This window comes from Rhagoletis pomonella, unplaced genomic scaffold (genome assembly GCF_013731165.1).
Source record: "Rhagoletis pomonella isolate Grant_MI unplaced genomic scaffold, Rhpom_1.0 Rhpom_scaffold_00004, whole genome shotgun sequence".
NCBI lineage: Eukaryota > Metazoa > Arthropoda > Insecta > Diptera > Tephritidae > Rhagoletis > Rhagoletis pomonella.
The window spans coordinates 32,560,370-32,577,645 of record NW_023458558.1 but is presented as its reverse complement, the minus strand read 5'-3'; the positions used below and the strand labels follow the sequence as shown (position 1 = coordinate 32,577,645).

At 42.0% G+C, this 17,276-nt stretch overlaps 2 protein-coding genes across 2 annotated transcripts in view; one reads left to right on the top strand and one right to left on the bottom strand.

The window, feature by feature from the left end:
- Nucleotides 1-6,885: 6,885 nt before the first annotated feature.
- Nucleotides 6,886-11,935, bottom strand: LOC118737479 (alpha-mannosidase 2). The gene is made up of 11 exons (XM_036468003.1): nucleotides 11,642-11,935; nucleotides 11,323-11,565; nucleotides 11,109-11,256; nucleotides 10,138-10,309; nucleotides 9,786-10,087; nucleotides 9,536-9,722; nucleotides 8,878-9,475; nucleotides 8,430-8,806; nucleotides 7,864-8,365; nucleotides 7,216-7,803; nucleotides 6,886-7,151 (listed from the first exon to the last, which is right to left on the bottom strand). The coding sequence occupies exons 1-11, from the start codon at nucleotides 11,750-11,752 to the stop codon at nucleotides 6,996-6,998; spliced, it is 3,384 nt and encodes a 1,127-aa protein (XP_036323896.1). The 5' UTR covers nucleotides 11,753-11,935; the 3' UTR covers nucleotides 6,886-6,995.
- A 4,273-nt stretch (nucleotides 11,936-16,208) lies between these two features.
- The window catches only part of LOC118737478 (transcription factor Sp4), a 4,210-nt gene continuing 3,142 nt past the window's right edge, over nucleotides 16,209-17,276 (top strand). The window contains exon 1 of the mRNA XM_036468002.1: nucleotides 16,209-17,276. This exon is cut by the window's right edge and continues 665 nt beyond it. Within this exon, the coding sequence (XP_036323895.1) occupies nucleotides 16,532-17,276 (745 nt within the window). The 5' untranslated portion in view covers nucleotides 16,209-16,531.

Below are 17,276 nucleotides of genomic sequence, written 5' to 3'. Positions count from 1 at the left end.
AATGGAAATGGATAAATTAAGATGTAAGGAGTTGACTTTATTTTACTTAGCCCGCCGTTTTTAGCCGTTTTCAAGAAAAACGGGGTTTTCTGAGCTATCACGCTATTCTAAAAGGCGAGATGTTTGAAGTTTGGCTGATCGGATGTTCGAAAAAAGAAAAGTATTTTTTGGTTGTCAACCATGTTGAAAAAAATTTTGGTTTTGATGATAATTGCGAAAGTTCGATGAAACTCTTAGAAGAAAAACGCCTACATTTTACAACTATTTATCAAAGAAAGATGAAAATTATGGAAAACAATTTGGAAAGGATGCTAAAATGTTTAGATCTGAAAACATAGCGTTTCTTGCTGATGAAGTAATTTTCGAAATCAAAAAGACAACTGTGTCGACCATCTGCCGGATTCTAAATTTCGCTATCGCTAAAATGCTAAAATAGGAAAGTTAACAATTTTTCCGGATTTTTAGCTATCTCCAAAAATTGCGGTTCTCTCCTCAATTTCAACTAAAAATAGCTTAGCCTGAATTTTTTGGTGATGAGTAATCCATTTTAATGGTGATAAATAGTTAAAATGTAAGTATGTGGTAGCAAAAAAAAAATAGCAGCCTCAATGTGGATTACATTTCATCTCCTGTTGCGTAGGCGTGGCTAAGTTACAAATACACTTGCGCCGATTCGCAAAGACCATTGATGAGCAGCCTGCGCAAAAAGGCAAATCCTTGAGAGAATTTACGTATTGAAATTTCGAAATTATTTACTTAGAGTAATTAGGGCTTTGAACATTCTTTTCACATATTGGTTTCAAAAATATTCGTATTCTTTTCAGGAAGTTATCAGCGATTTTTGATAAATGTGTCACAAGCAGCTTTTGTATTCTGAATATAAATAATATCGGTGGAGAAATTTGGGAATACTGAAACCTCAAGTGAAAATGAAGTGTTTTATGAAGACTAACTGCTTTAGGAATCTCTCCTCAAGGCATATCTGCGAGACATGTAGTAAATATTTTTCTTTTTTTTAATTAGGAATTTCGATTATGCCGTAATTAATCGCTACATGTGTCCGTACTTAGTTTATTATGTAGCTCATTTTAAGGGGGAGGGGATTGAGTAAAATAACTTGTGTCAAAACCAAGCTAATTGGACAATGTTTTTGAGTACTACCTAAACATATAACTCATCATTTGAACATGAAAAAGCAGAAAAGTCTGTTTTACGAAAGATAAGTCATGCTTTTACATGTTATTTACTGCCGTTACACTTTTTTTAACGTTTGCCATCATTTTACATTAGAATAATGCAATATTTTAGCTGCTATTAATTTCGCACATAAAAAGTAATCATTTGACCTAATGTGCAGCGGTTCTACCTTCCTATTTTTTTTACCTTCCTTTTTATAGCTCCGGATGTAACTATGTAATATTGATGCGCCTAAAAGATGCAGCGATTTCTATTCTCAAGTTACATACCTGGTGACAGTACGAATAGCAATTATAATAGGGAGGTTTTAGTTTTTTAAACTATAATTTTTTTTATCATGCTTCAAAGTAAAATACGCAGTGCTGCCTAGTTTTGCATTTGAAAAAGCACTAAACCCCAAGAAAAATCGCGTTTTTTCTAAAAAGCGCCAAATTTTTTATTGAAGGATTCAATGGACTTTGTATGCATACAAAATTTTATTGTAGGTATGCCGATTCAATTTAATAAAAATTTATGTTTCTTGCTCGGTGGTCTAACGTTCGCTATTCATTTTATTGTTAGATACTGGTGCTTTTTTTAATATTCGTTAAAATATAACCAATTCAGCCCAAATTAAACGTCTAAAGATTTATTCCTGGTCCCAGCAACATGGGCGTTTTTTGCAGGCAATGGCAAATTACCGTATGTGATGCTGGCATGATTGAAAGTGCTGCCACATATTTTTTCTTTCGCTTATGATTGTCATTGTGCCATGATTTTGTTTCCATTTTTGTAAAGTTCCTTACGAAACTTCCAATTGCTCTAAGTTTAACTTCCATTTTTGTTTCATATTTACAGTTTTTGTGTCTTCAAACTAAAAAAGAAGCACCAAAAACGCATCAAGCACCAACCTCAAAAATTTTAGCGTTTTGAATTAAGAAATACGTACCAGCATTCAAAAACACATACACGCACATGGCTCTCTCGCGCCATCTTCAAAAATTTTCATAACCGGTCGAGAGAGTTTCGTATTGGAATCTGTGTTTTTCATGTCAAGAGCGTAACAACCACTTTACAATTGAAAGAATATGCATATGTACATATGTATATGATACATGTGAATCTCCATCGCTATCCGCCACCAACCCAACAGCAAATTGAAAGTGTAGCCCGAGGAAAATGATCCGTGATCACTTCAATTTCTTATCCATCAAACAAGTAGCTGCTTATAAGTTTTTAAACCCGAGTACACTTGCACACAAATCCAAGATGCGCGCGAACCTAAAACCGCTGCTATGTAAACCCGTGTCAACTTACACGACCGATCTTACCAGAGGACCATTTAAATGAAAACATAAAAACGCAGAATTTCTGCCCCGCGGACTACAACAGAAAATTTTGCGTTGTTGACTTTTAATTTACATGGTGCTCTGTTAAGATAGGTCGTGTCAGCTGGCACGGTTATACGTAGTAGCGGGTTCAAGTTCTTGACTAATTTCACTATCATAAAGCTGCCTTCTGGTGGGTCGGGTCGGCAACTAAGCCCCAACGGAGACAACCAAACCGAAACTTCAGGCTTAGCAGAACACTGTCTGCCCTTTATTTTGTGCAGAAACTGCCTAAGCGATTTTGGCCGAGTTCAACAAAGCACGCCAGTCATTTCATTTCTGAGCCAATTGGATCAGAGCTGGAGCTTATACAGCTCATATTTCCATAGTCTGCGCTATTCGCCGTCGCAAACGCGTAAAGGCCCGTAAATATTCCCCAAAATCTTTCTCTCGAATATACCCAGAGCCTTCTCACGGATATGATGAGTGACTTAGTGAGTGTGGTTTCCTCACGTCGGGAGAGCGATAGCATTTTCGTAGATTTCGCGAAAAATCGAACTACGATGGATTCAATGACAACTTCTTTTTGTGCTTTCGAAAGCGGTTTTGAAATCGACGAATATATGGTGTGTATCGATTCTATTTTCGCGGGTCTTTTCCAAGATTTGGCGTATTGTGAATACCTAATCTATGGTAGTCTAAAACCACACTGATAAGGTTCAATCAGTTCGTTGACGGTGGGCTTAAGTCTTTCACACAACGCACTCGATACGAGCTTGTGACCTATGCTTAGAAGGCTGATCCCGCGGTAATTGGCGCTTGTAACGGGATCGCCTTTCTTGTCGATTGATTATATTCAGCATAAGAGTTTCTGCATGCACCTTATCAGCATTTCAAGCTCTTTGCACTCACGTATTTCGACCTCTACCTTCTAATTTTGCCAAATACGTATCGTTTCCCTCTTCAGCTACCGACTCGCATTGCGACCGATAGCAGCGTGGCCCTATAGGCGGCATATTTTTTCTCTGCAGCTTCTTGACACTCCTCACCGTACCAGTCATTCCTTCGGGAACGCTGAAATCCGACTACTTATTGAACGGCGGTACTTAATGAGCGGGAAATGTGGTTCTACCGCTCGCAAATGTCGATTTGTTGTATAGGATCCCTAAGGGTTATTGTACTTAAAAGGCCCCCAAGGGATTCCGAGTAAGTTGAATTACGGGCTTGACAACCCCGAGGTACACAGTCAAAGGCTGCCAGTCCTTGAGTCGAGTGGAGGCTCAACTGGCAGAAGTCTTCGGCTTCGAGGTCTGACCAGAGACTTAATTCTGGTACCACGTGGAGCAGAGGTCCCCATAGTATCCTATACTTACTATGGCCTGTTCTTGGGAACGTCCCGTCGGCAGTTTTCGTGGTTTAACACCCAAATGCGTGTAGAACCGGTAATGGTTCAATGTGGAGTTGCATTGCAACCGAATGCCGGGAATCAAAGAACGGCAGAGACTACCAAAGTGGCTACTGTGTCCATTCCGCACTGCAGTTTGGTACCGAGATGCTTGCATTTCGGGGCGCTGATCTTCGCACTGATTCGATCCGTATGCTTTTGAGCGCCGTGAGGTTAGACCGTCTTCGGCAGGTACTCACGTTAAACATCCCCGGGTCCGGTACTTAAATAAGGTATTGAGCTTTTGTTGGTATTGGGCAGCCCTCTAACCACTTTCAAACTAACTCGGAAATGCAAGTCTCGACTAAATTACCAAATTGCCATTTCTGACGGAGCTGGTGGTATTGCTCAACGTCATTTTACACAGCCGTATCAGTTTCGCGGAGATACCAAATTCAGACATCGCGGCGTATAGGCAACTGCTCTTAGTGTTGTCAAAGAAGTGGGAAGAGCGTCTGAAAACCTGCGGTGTGAGCAAGCTTTGGTCAACCGTGAGGTCATTGTCCAACCCGACGAAATCTCTTTCCGTGACCACGCTTCGTCGGATCCGGAGCGATGCACGAGCCACTTTAGCCGATAGTTTACGCTGCATGCTCCCGCGGACAAAGCCAAACGTCGAGTGACCAAAAGGCTGCACAAACTCTTGCTTTCACCAGCGGGGAGGTACGGATAGCCATCGGGAAGGCGAAAGCCTCCAAATCCACAGGACCCGACGGAATATCCATACTGATGCTAAAAAAAATTGGGTCGCGCGGGAGTATATTACCTTACCAAGGTCCTCAACCTGTCTATCGTCACTCTCATCATTCTGTATATCTGGAAAATGGGAAGAGTGACACTACTGCTTAAACCGGTGAAACTGGCCAACAAGGGAGACACTTGAGGCCTTGCTACCCTCGCACTACACGAATCATTTCACCCCTGGGAGGCATCAGCATAGGTTCCGTAAAGTGCACAGCACAACAACGGCACTTAACGCCATAAAAACTTATATAGCTGGGGCCTAAACCGAAACCGCACCTGTGGGAGAACAGTCCTAGTTTCGTTGGATCTGTCAGAGGCTTTTGACACCGTCAGTCACTCCACGCTACTAGAAGACATTGAGGCTTCCTCTCCCATAAAGACTGAAACGGTGGTCAGCGAATTATCTGAGTGTCGGACATTCTTCAGTCATTTTTAGAAATAAAACCAGCAAGCCGACGAATATTAAAAAGCGGTTCCCCAGGGTGGTGTCCTTTCCCCGAAGCTGTCTTATTATTGTATATCAAAGCTCTCTCAAGCTCCAGAGGGAGTCTTAATTGTCTCCTATGCTGACGACTGCTCGATAATGGTATCCGGGGATGGAATTGATGACATGTGCTCGAAAATAAATCGGTCACCTCTCCGAACTTTCTCGCTTTTCACTGTAAGGAGCGTAACCCTCTCCCTTAAAAAAAACTCCAAAAACTCTTTGGGAATTTGTATGCTGTTACAACAACAACAACTACCTGGACGAAGGAGGTGAATAACCCGAAAACCCCTGGAGTTACCTTCGGCAGACTCGCACTACAATGGCCCAAATTCGCTCATGCTACTGCAGTAGATTAAACTCGTACCTGAACAGAGTAAGCGCAGATGTACCCAGTAAGTTCCCAGCGGCCTCATGACTCACGGCACCTCTTCGCATGATTAGATGGTATGTGTCGATCCTATTCTCACGAGTCTTCTTCCATTAATTGGCATATTGTGAATACCTGGTCTATGGTGGAAATGGGCAGGTCTAAAGTCACACCGATAAGGCCCAATCAGTTCGTGTGAATCAGTTTCTCACGTGCCAGCTGACTCCAATATATTTGGGTGGTTCACAAGGTGTCGTACTTGTAAATGTTTAGAGGACTTGAAATCACCACCATTTATTTTTTAATTGTGTGAAATTTCATAATAAAACTTTTATGTTAGCTTGCGAATTCCTTAAATATAGTTTTAGCCGTTTAAAGTTTGTGACATACAACAGTACGACAGTATACAACACCTTGTGAACTCCCTAATTGTAAATTATGCTTAGAAAACTGCTTGATAGTTGGCACGTATGGCGAGATTGTCTTTCTTTTGGATTGGGCAGAGCACGCTTAAATTCCAGTAGGCGGGCATGCGTTCATCTTGACAACATAAGAGTCGATGCCTTCACCTTGTCAACTTCTGGCCGTCGTACTTGAATAGCTCAGCTGGCAGACCGTAAAATCCAGAAGCTGTGTTGTTGTGATTACTATTCGTACCACATCATAGTCAAACGGTGGCATTTTGCTCCGTCGCTATCACTGGCGGCTCGGTTTCCTCTTCTCCACTACGTTCAGTGTTGTCACCATAATAGAGTGGAAAAATGTTCCTTCCATAATACATTCTTTTTGGACGTCGGTCACTGGGTCAACGTGGTTGTTTTAACAGGTTCCTGATCGCTAAAACCTTTTGGTATGCATTATAAGACCTTCTTACTCACGTATTTCCGCTTCTCTTGTTTCGTCTTATTAGATTTGGTTTTTACGTAGCCAACCCCAAGCGCAGCACACAACCCCGTGCGGAAAGTTGGCCTTCTCACCTTAGCCAGAGGATGCTTGTTGAAAACAAGGGAAGTCATGAGCTGCTTCAAGTTTTAATCACAATAAGTCATACAACTGAGACTAAAATTAAATACCTCTTTATTTTTTATTGAAAATTCATTACTACTACAGTAATTACTAGTCAAATAGTAAGCCAACAAAGGACTTGAATAATAAATAAAAATCTACATGTATTTTCTTGTTTGAATATCATAATTTAAGGATAAAATCATAAAATTACATTTAAGTCAATCGTAATTTTTATCACAAACATATACAAAAATATTGAATAGTTAAAATTACTTAAGCAATACGACTTTTATGATAAGAGAAAACTGCCATTAGCATTTACATTTAAAAAAAATGAGTAAGGGGCGCATAAAATAATGCATTTAAACTTGTTCCAATGATTTGAGATTCGGTGTTTTTAAAAACTAGCACTGGTAATTCTAAATTATTCGGGTTGCTAAATTAATTGTGATGTTGTATTATAAATGCCTGCGTGTCCAGCGGGCAAAGAGTAATCGCTTCAACAGTATCTAACTTTTGTGGAGGTTGGAGGAATGTTAGACTTGTATTGTAAACACTGGTGACTGCAGCAACCATAAGCAGTTTGCTCAAGTTAACCTGAAATTCAAACAAACGCTTTGATTATACAAGTCTGAAAATATAAAGGGCAACTGTCACTTACAAAGCTTGTTTGTTGATCGTCGGCGCGACACTGCAATAGTAGTGTACGATGTACCACAACGCCAGTATTTGTTAATGAATCCTTTGGCTTACGATCATGTGCTACTGGTATTTTCGTTACCGATGGTGGTAAATTTCTTAAAACCGCAATGGATATATCTTCACCTACACCCCCTCGTTTTTCCCCGAAAGAAGGTTGCACGCCCAACCAATTATTTTCAATAAAAATAAATTTATCAAGGAAATGAAGTAATGTTTGCGAAGCCAAGTGCGCGGTTGGAGTTAAGGCGCCTGACGGATGGGTTTCCGAAAGCATAAGGCAGGTATCTATCCGCTCTAAAACGACTCTAAATATGTGCATAACAGGCTGATTATCTAGCACACCTTGACCCAGGCCGCGCTCATCGTCGTGCGTTAGACGGCGATCCTGCATTATTTCTAGTTCGCCGGAATTCAACGACGAACCGCCTAAGGGTTGTCCTGTCACCAATGTCAAGCGCAATGTATCGTCTTCGATGTAAGCTGATGATGGTATGGGATAGTAATTTGCTTGAAGTGGCAGTTTAGCCAAACGTCGGCGTTTAATCATCTAAAATTAAGTAAAATACGACATTACATGTTCTCGCGATTAAAGTATCTTGCAGTAAACCTGTAATCCGTTGAGATCGGTATAAAAAAGGTCACCACTCTTTATACGAGTCAAAAATCGCATCGCTATTTCAGTATTGTCCATGCGGCCAATATCCACTAGATTTTGTATTTCAGGTGCGCCACCTCGCAGAAGTGTCTGATGTACCACGAAAGGCAACCCAACGGTCACACTCGCTTCCAATGGACCTTCACTTACAAGAACTGTAGGAGGGCCCATATCGACCAAAGGCGTAGCTGGTCCATGTGGCATGAATAGGTAAGCGCCGGAGGTATCACCACTATACTTGTAAAATTTTAATTTTATCGGTATGTGCTGTGCATGAACGTCAATTTGTATGGATTTTAGAAGGCCGTCACCGCTAAATGCTACAGTTGGACCTCCAGCTACATGCAAGGAAATAGGACGATGCTCTCCAAATTTCACTTCATGTGGATAATTCCCTAAGCTAATGGATGTGGGGTTCGTGGTTAAAATGAGATTCGTCGCATACGATGTATGTCTGCAAGTATAAGAAGATAGAATATTGTATAATTTTACATTGTATTTAGGTTTTATTGGCATACTTAGTTTGACTTGTTTGCACTTGTATCATATATGTGGCTAAACCTAAGGGTGGGACATTAGCCTTGAACAACAATCGATACTTCGTAGTAGATGCTTGTGGTGTGATACTATTCGAAGGTATGTGTCTATGCCATGTCCAAACGGGCGTAATTTGTGCTTGCACGGGATTTCCATGGAAGTCCGTCACACTCATATATGGACTCGAAATATAGAAGTCAACCATCTCTTCACGCCATTGCGCCAAAGAATTGTGTACAACAATGTGTTTTAAGGGCAGTTCCTCGCCCAAAATAATCGTGCTACGGCTATCAGTAGGACCAGGCCAACGAGAGTCATCCAGATAAAAGTAATGAAACTTATAGTCGGGTATATAGATCTAAGAAATGATAAAACCAATTAACCATTAAATTAATGGCATTGAAGATAATTATTCATTTTATCACCAACCGATGGTTTGGTTAGCAGTCTATAAACCGCCTGCTGCATTACGAATTGACATGTCGTCACAGCATCTATCAAACGGCGTGCATAATCCTTTACCACGTGGGTCTTAGCTGTTCCTGTTATACCGTCGTGATGTTGAAACAGTGATAGTTGGCGTCGTGCATTTTGAAGCATTTCATCGAATTTCGCAGAGGAGTCCCATAATCGCCATGAGTAAAGCATTTCTGCAGCACGCACATAATGCAATAGTACACGATCCAAGCGCTTATAGTATGGACGAGATGTGTAGTAGCCTGACCAGTAGTTGTCAGAGCGGTCCGCATAAGTGAAAAAGTCCCCACTAAGCATGGGGAATTCACGCATTTTATCACGCTGTTCTTGATGCACAGCATCGAAATATTGCTGTAAAGTACCGAATTTAGCCTCAACAAAATGACGATGCTCCGAGTTAATGTGATCGAAAAGTGCTTCGTAGTTGACTCGCTGCACATCCCATTCAGTGCTTTGACTGAAACGAAAGTCATCGCCTAAGGGAATCAGAAGCGCATTGGTACGGTATAATTCGGCCTTTTTCTTCCACTGATCTACAAGCATTTCCGCACTAAAATTTTAGAAAATTATGCAGCGCAATTTAAAGTAAAATATTATAATAAAGCATTACCGCTGTGCAACATTTTGCTCCGTGATCGGTTGTGGTGGCACGCGCCATGGGCACGAAAGTCCAAACTCATGCATGCGTTTAAAGTCGAATTGACAACAAATTTTTGGATCCGGTCCACATGTATGAGGTATATCATAGGAATAGAATGGCATCATGTGTGTAAAGAGACTTGTACTGCCTGAAGTATCTGTAAAATATGAGAAAAATAATTAAATGTTAAATATAAATCTCTAAATTGATGAAAGAATACCCCAAATTTGTCGCCAGTAGAACTCTAACTGCCGTTTCAGCGCCAACTCCTTTTTCACTGCGTAATGTGTGCGCTGTATAAGAAGATTCTGAAATCCTGACTTTTTCAGAATGTAGGGTAAAGTAGGGCTGTGTCCAAAAGGATCTATGGACCATGAAGATGTTGGCGTAATGTTAAAATGTTTTTTTAACCACGTTTGGCCTTCGGTTAGTTGCAATAAAACACTCAGCCAGTGTGAATTTGCTTCATCGGGCATAACCCAACCACCGGTTACAAATTCGAGTTGTCGATTTTGCACAAGCCTAGGGAAAACACGATAAATTTAATTGTCTTACATTAAATAAAAGCATACTTTTTCATTTCTTGCTTATTATGCTCCCCGAGATCTTCATAGAAACGTGAAAAGTAAGATATTTCAGCCCAGATAAATGTCATGTCTGGGTTTTCGCGCAAATGACGCAAGGCGTTTGACAATATATGTTTGGTGTCGTGCTCGTAGTAATCATCAAATGTTTTAACCCAACCTTTGAAAATAAATATACAGTATTGGTCATATCTATAGCAGCCCCATTTCAAAGTGATGCTTGCCATTTATGTATGTTTAACTATTAATTTTTAAAATTTTCGATTAAAGTGCAATTCATTCTCTAACAAAACCCATATAAACCCAAGATTTAACCTTTGTAAAAGACTACTAAAAGAAATCAACAAATTTTCACCTAAATTTCAAACTTGTTTCTCAGAAGTGTTAGAATTTTTTTGAGTAGGCAGTTTTATAGCCCATTCAATTTTAGTCTAACAATATGCAAGTTTCAAGTGGCTAAAAATAACCGTTGGCTTTTTAGGTTTTTTTTTTGTCGCAATTGCTTCGATATAATGAATAAACACAATATATTTTTATATGCAAGAAACCCGCAACACATTCGTCGAAAAAATATTCTAAAAAATCAACAGTGATTTTTAGCCACTTGAACTTGCACACTGTTAGACTAAAATGAATGGGCTATAAAACTGTGTAAAAAAATATCTAACACTTCTGAGAAAAAAGTTTGAAATTTAAGTGAAAATTTGTTGCACTTTTTTGTAGTTTCAACAAAGTTTTAAACTTGGGTTTATATGGGTTTTGTTAAGAGAATGAACTGTATTTTAATTGAATTCCTAAAATCCAAAAAATATATTCTCAAATTAGATAATTAATTCCTAAAATAAATAAATAAACATGAGTGGGAAACAATATTACTTTGAAATGGGGGTGCTATTGTATTGGCCAATAATGTATGTAAGTAGTTCATAGCTATAGTTCATACAAAATTTTGTTATTACCTGGATCGTTGTGGGAGTGAGGCACTACAAACACTTTCAATTTGTTATGTTCGTTAAATCTAAGTGGATCATATTTAACGTTCCATCCTTGCTTCCAAACTCCGCCATCAACGTCCGCAAATGTCCACTCATTGTACATTTCCAGCATCTAATAATAAAGTAGTCACCTTAGTACATATAGATTGTTATATGTATATGTATGCATTCCATGCACCTGCACATCTGGCTGTGGCACCTGCTGAAAATCAAAACTACATTGTTCCAGCTCGGCTAGCACGGGCTTTTCTAAAATATCATGCTCCCCATTGTGTGGTTGCTGATTTATTTCTCGCCCTTGGTCCTTACTTTGTTCCCATTGACGATCCAAACGAATCTTTAAATGTCTCATCTCTTGTCCATGCCGGTGTAGCCCATCCTCTAAAGATTGCAATTTCGACACGATCGCCAAATAATTTGACTACATTGGTAACAATTACAAAAATAAATTAACCGGTCATTAAAAAGTAATTAGCACTAATATGCTTCTAAATTACCTTTCCATCTTGCGCGGGTGCCGAAAATAATATTAGTAGATAAAGCAGCAACAACACCCCAGTACAAATACCACATAAAATCAATGTATACCGTCGGCGTAAGCGAAACATATCGCTTAACTACCTTTGCTCAAAACTATCCTAGACAACAGTCCCACTTATTTATAAATATAGCAGTTCTTAATCTACATAAAAATTGAATAACATTTCCCCTAACATTTACTATTTACCACGCCGAACAAACACAACACAGCTGCAAAATAATTACATACAAGTAGCGATGGCAGCGATTAATCATTTGATTAAATTAATCGATTGTTTTTGCCTAATCGCTCGAGCACAATGAAAACGACGAGATATGGACAACAGCTGTCAAATTATTTTTCCACGAATTTTTATAAGTGCGTTTCTTTTAAAATCTCCAGTACAAAACATCCAACTGCCTAATTCCGGCGAAATGTCATCTGTTCTCTCACAAGAGAAAAATATCCAAAATAGTACGCGAACAGAAAATTTGCAGAAACTTGCAAGTTAGACGAACAGCTGATATAATTTTTGTTTACATTTAAAAGTGTAAAATTTAAAACGTAAGAAAAGTCATCACAAAGTGTTATACTGACACAGTTTATTAATTAAACAAATAACTCCTTAGATAGTAGATAGTTGGTTGGGTATGGCACTGCGACCAGTAGGTCTATTGTGCCCCTAGCTCATCACAACACATCAACCAGCCCCAGAGTGTCTATAAATTTCATAATAGACCCCGGGGACAGTGAGTGTATGTGCTCTTGGCCAGACGTGCCCTATGCTCCTCTACCTCCTGCGTGCAACGGCCTAACTCCATAAGGAGCTGTAGAGGAGTCTCCTTGGCTGCATCGCAAAAGCGACACGAGTCGCTGGACCAGATACCTAGTTTATGCAGGTGCCCTCTGAGCCTACAGTGGCCCGTCATAAAACCTGTAATAATTCTTAGTTTCTCTTTTGACAGATCCATGAGAAGCCTGTATCTTGACAGATTGTAACCTCCAAATAAGCTTTTCGGCTGACGTTGGCCCATGGTGCCAAGCCAGTGGAGCTCCCTCAGTTTGCTGTGGTCCCTTCTGAGCATTTCCTTTATGGTGTTGGGTCCTACTGCCAGAAAGGGCTCAGGTCCTATCGGGGTCGAGGAAGCGGCCGTCTGGCCAGATGATCAGCTTCCTCATTTCCTGCAATCCCCATGTGCCCTGGCACCCCTGGATATCGTTGACCTCCGCCAGAGCATTGAGCCTCTCGACACACTCCCAAACCAAGGAGTACTTGATCCCGAATGATGAGTGGGCCCTAAGTGCCGCCTGGCTATCACTTTGTATAAGTATCCTTTCGTTCCTATAGTTTCTACGAATGTTGATCTCAGCGCACATACTGATGGCGTAGACCTAGGGAAAGTTCCCAGGGGCACCGAAAGCTTCAGCCTAGGGCCGTACACGCCTGCTCCAATCCCCGCGGTCGTTTTAGAGCCGTCAGTGTACCACTGTATTGTGCTCGCCTGTATGTGACTCTCCATAATAGAGGTACACCAGGTCGCCTTGTTATAAGTGTGGGTCTTGAAATTTCTCTTGAAGACCACCTCTCCGTTAATATCGTCCCTGGGGAACAAAGCCAGGGGGAGCTGAGCTGAGCATTTGCCGAAGCCCTCCACCGCACCATAAGTCACTATTGGTTTCACTATCATGGTGTACATCCATCTGAGGATCCTCGGAGTGCACCCCCAGGATTTACCCGCTAGACGTTTGCACACCATAATCGCTCTCGTGGCCTTAGAGGTGACCGCATCAACATGGGCCCTCCACAGAATCTTGGAGTCCAGGGTAAGCCCCAGATACTTAACCTCTGCGGCGACACTGATTACGACCCCGTCCAAGGTCAAGTTCCTCATCCCCTGGAGAATTCGTTTCTTAGTGAAGGGGACTATAGCTGTCTTAGAAGGGTTGGTATTTAAACCTACATCTGCGCACCACCTTTTTGCAAGGTTAAGTCCTCTTTGGATGTCACAGAGAGTGCTTGCGAACTTCCTCTAGCGATAATCACTATGTCGTCCGCGTACCCTTGGCAACGGACGCCCTCGTTAGTAAGTATCTGTAGGAGTTCGTCCACAACTAAGCGCCACAGTAGAGGAGATAAGGATATGGAACAGTTACGTTGCGTTGACGAGTGCCGTGGAGAGACGTTATGGTAGCGAGCACAGGAGACAGATTTACCAGACGGAGCTGGAGAATCGTTGCCAAAAAGCCAATGGGTTGGCTCATTTGGCAATTGGCTCATTTGGCAATTGGAGATGCATCGGGTGAGCACCTCGAAAGAGTAAAAATCCAGAGGTTCATCAACGGAATGCGGGACGTGTATACCAAGCGAGAGACGTACGCGAATCCAAAGGCAACATTTGCTGAAACCGTCTCGTATGCTCAGACACGTGAAACAGCAGAACTCCTAAGTAAAAGACGAGACCAATGAATTGCTGAAGAAGCTAATCCAACTGCTGGGCGAGAAAAAGCATGGATCTGGCATATGTTTTAAATGTGGAAAGCCAGGCCACTTCGCCTCCGATTGCAGTGCAAGTTCCAATGGGCTCAACAATTCAACAGGACGCAAACGCAGGGCTGAAGGAGACGAATCTAACTCCAGTCAGTTGGTAAACTAAAACGAGCCAGCAGGAAGGGCCGCGTGCTGGCTCCAGAAGTTGAAGGGCCCATAATCTCCATCTCACAAATTGGCCGGAATGCGAGCAACCTCACTATTGGTGGATGTGTGAATAGGCAGGAGCGAGTGCTGACAGTGGATACTGGAGCGTCACATTCCATTATTCGACCTGATGTAACTACTTTTTATGTGAAGCCACAACCTGGAGCAAAGCTGCAGACTGCAACTGGTGAGCGAACCCAAGTGTTAGGAGAAGCACTATGCGAGGTAATAATCGACGGGTTGGCCTCGTACACGAAGTTTATTGTGGCAGACATTGTGGCTGAAGTCATCATCGGCGTTGATTTCCCACTTGGGCGAGGCATGAAGATTGACCTCCAGGGAATGATCCTAACCTATGGCGACAGGAGAGTGCCACTTAGGGTTGGTTACCTCAACCAGTGCTTCAGCAGACGATTGGTCTTAGAGGAAGTGTCGAAGATTCCACCAGAAACGGAAGTGGTTAGTTGGGCAGAGGTTGACAGTGATGGAAACGAAATGGTTTCGTCAGGAGAAGGAAGTGGTTCACCGATACAGGAAAAGCGTGACGGTTCCGCCAGCTCAGTGAAGAAGAGGTCGCAACAAGTGGTCATGGCAAGCCAGACAGTGTTTCCGGCAGGAGGAAAGCCGCTAAACCACGTTGCAATGGTGATACGCCGGTGGCCGGAAATGGAAGCGGCTGCGGAAGCAGTAGGCGCGCTTTGAAGTGTCCCGAAAAAGGTGGTCGGCAAAGGCGAGCAGTTAAGCCGGAAGCCCAGCATGAGGTTATACATGTCCGGTCAATGAGGTTGACGCCGGCGAAAGAGCGAGAGGCAGGTTTCAGCGTGAGGAACCAGATTTAGCAAGATATGCTAAAGGCAGTGCAACACGAATGCAGCAGCCTGGGTGTCAAGGACCGAGGATTCGGCATACATCTGGCAAAAAGGGTGCCCACGAGAGGAGACATGGTCTGGTCACCACCAGTGGCCGGCAGAAGCACGACCATGTGAGATGGTGCACCACCGGAGATAAGCTGGAAGCTATGTCCAGTAACGCATCGAGCCGAGAGGAGCTACAGGAAGGCGATTTGGTGTTGTTGCCCATGCCGCAGCCGAAGAAAGGCTTCACCTCCGAACAACATCGTAACTTGAAATGTCCGTATAGATTGACAAACGGCTGAAGGAGGCAGTACATCGAATCCAGACAGCTGGGAGACCGAGAACCATGATGAAAGACTAGCAACGTTTGGAGCAGCAAGTGTGTCTGATCGGGACGATCAGACTTAGGTGGAGGGCAGTGTGGCGAATACTGCGGCAACGCGAAGCGAACAACGAGAAATAGGCAAAATGTTTGAGGAACGACGTAGAATGTTCCACAAACAGAAACGGCAAGTTGAATGAACACTGAGAACAGCTAGAGATAGAGAATGAGCGATGAACTTCAGAACGTTCTAAAGTTGCCATGAGTGCGAGCGCAGGTATATAAAGGCGCCACCAGACACCGGAGTGAGTGAGTTACAAGTCAGCAAGCTACAAATAAAGTGAGCAGAGAAGTGAGTTGCGAATAAGCAAACTATAAGTTTAATTGTGTTAACAAGTTTAGTTAAGCGTTGTCATTGCATTAACAAGTATTGTAAAGTGTTTTTACTGTATTAGCGAGCGTTGTAAATTGTTTGTTGTACAATAAAGTTAATTGTACTACAATTTGGCCATCATTAGCATTTATTTAACAATCCAGCGATACGAATCGGAAGATTTGGGAAATCCGGACGAGGTGTCAAGGATATTCGGAACGGAATGTACTGTACCCCGATCGTTTTGGCAGCACTGGTAAGTAACTGACATTTCAGTTTGGCAATAAACTGACATTTCACTTCAGGGAAGCACTAAGAAGTGATTTTTCCATAATGGCCGCTGAATACGTCTAGTAAAATAAACAATTGGGAGAAAATTTTCGTTTTTGATAGAGAAAAAACTGATGCAAATATTTGTATGTGCGTTAGCTTCTAACTTGTAATAATACACCTTATTGCACTTCACTTGAAAGTATGTAGGGTAAAAAATGAGCTTGCCATAGTTCATACCCGAAAAGTGGTCAAACAAGAAGCTTGTGATACAAAATAGGTGATGCGCATACAAAGCCAGTTGTGAACGAATAAGAAATTTAGCATCGGTCATTTAAAATTTAATTCCCCAAATGATACAATATAAGAACAGTGCTCTTGGCGGTACCACCGTGAATGCCAACGCTAATACTAACACAGGTCAGTCTGCTACAGCCGCCCCCACACAAACGCTACAACAACAAGCGTCCACTGCCCCCAGCGCACAGGTAAAGGCAACTTTTGTAAATGCTACACCCACAGCGCAGGGAATTGCAACGAGTAATAGCAGTAATGTTCCATTGCAACAAATTATCAACTTACAACACCTGCCGCAGCAATTTGTTCAGGCTACGGCATCAGCACCACAGCAGGCACAAGCCATACCCACTCAAAATATGTTTCAAATTGTGCAGCCAATGCAGACGGTGACCATTGATGGACAGGAGGCCATCTTTATACCCAACTTAAATGCTGCTCAATTGGCGGCTCCCGCACAAACGATACACTTCAATGGACAGCAAGCATTTATTACACCCAATGGACAAATTGTGCGTGCACCGACTGCAGGTCCAACACCAACTGCAATGCATTTGCAGCCTGCAACACAATTTATCCACGGTTTGGGACAAGCAATGCAGTTACCGCCAGGTGTTGGAGCGTCTGAACAAACACTATTTACTATACCTGGTACGAATATTCAAGTACCTGTTGTAAATGCTACAGTACAGCAACCGCAACAACAGCAAATTTTACAACAACAACAAGGTCAACCGCAATCGTCAAACAATTCGGGGGGTACAAATCCTTCTAACAGTGGTAACTCATGTTCTTCAACTC

Bases quoted from the DNA above. Each gene is read 5' to 3' on its own strand.
- LOC118737479 (XM_036468003.1), bottom strand. From the start codon at position 11,752: ATGTTTCGCTTACGCCGACGGTATACATTGATTTTATGTGGTATTTGT. The intron at 11,566-11,641 runs GTAATTTAGAAG...TTACCAATGTAG, and splicing joins CACCCGCGCAAGATGGAAAG to TCAAATTATTTGGCGATCGT. The intron at 9,723-9,785 runs GTATTCTTTCAT...CATATTTTACAG, and splicing joins CTACTGGCGACAAATTTGGG to ATACTTCAGGCAGTACAAGT.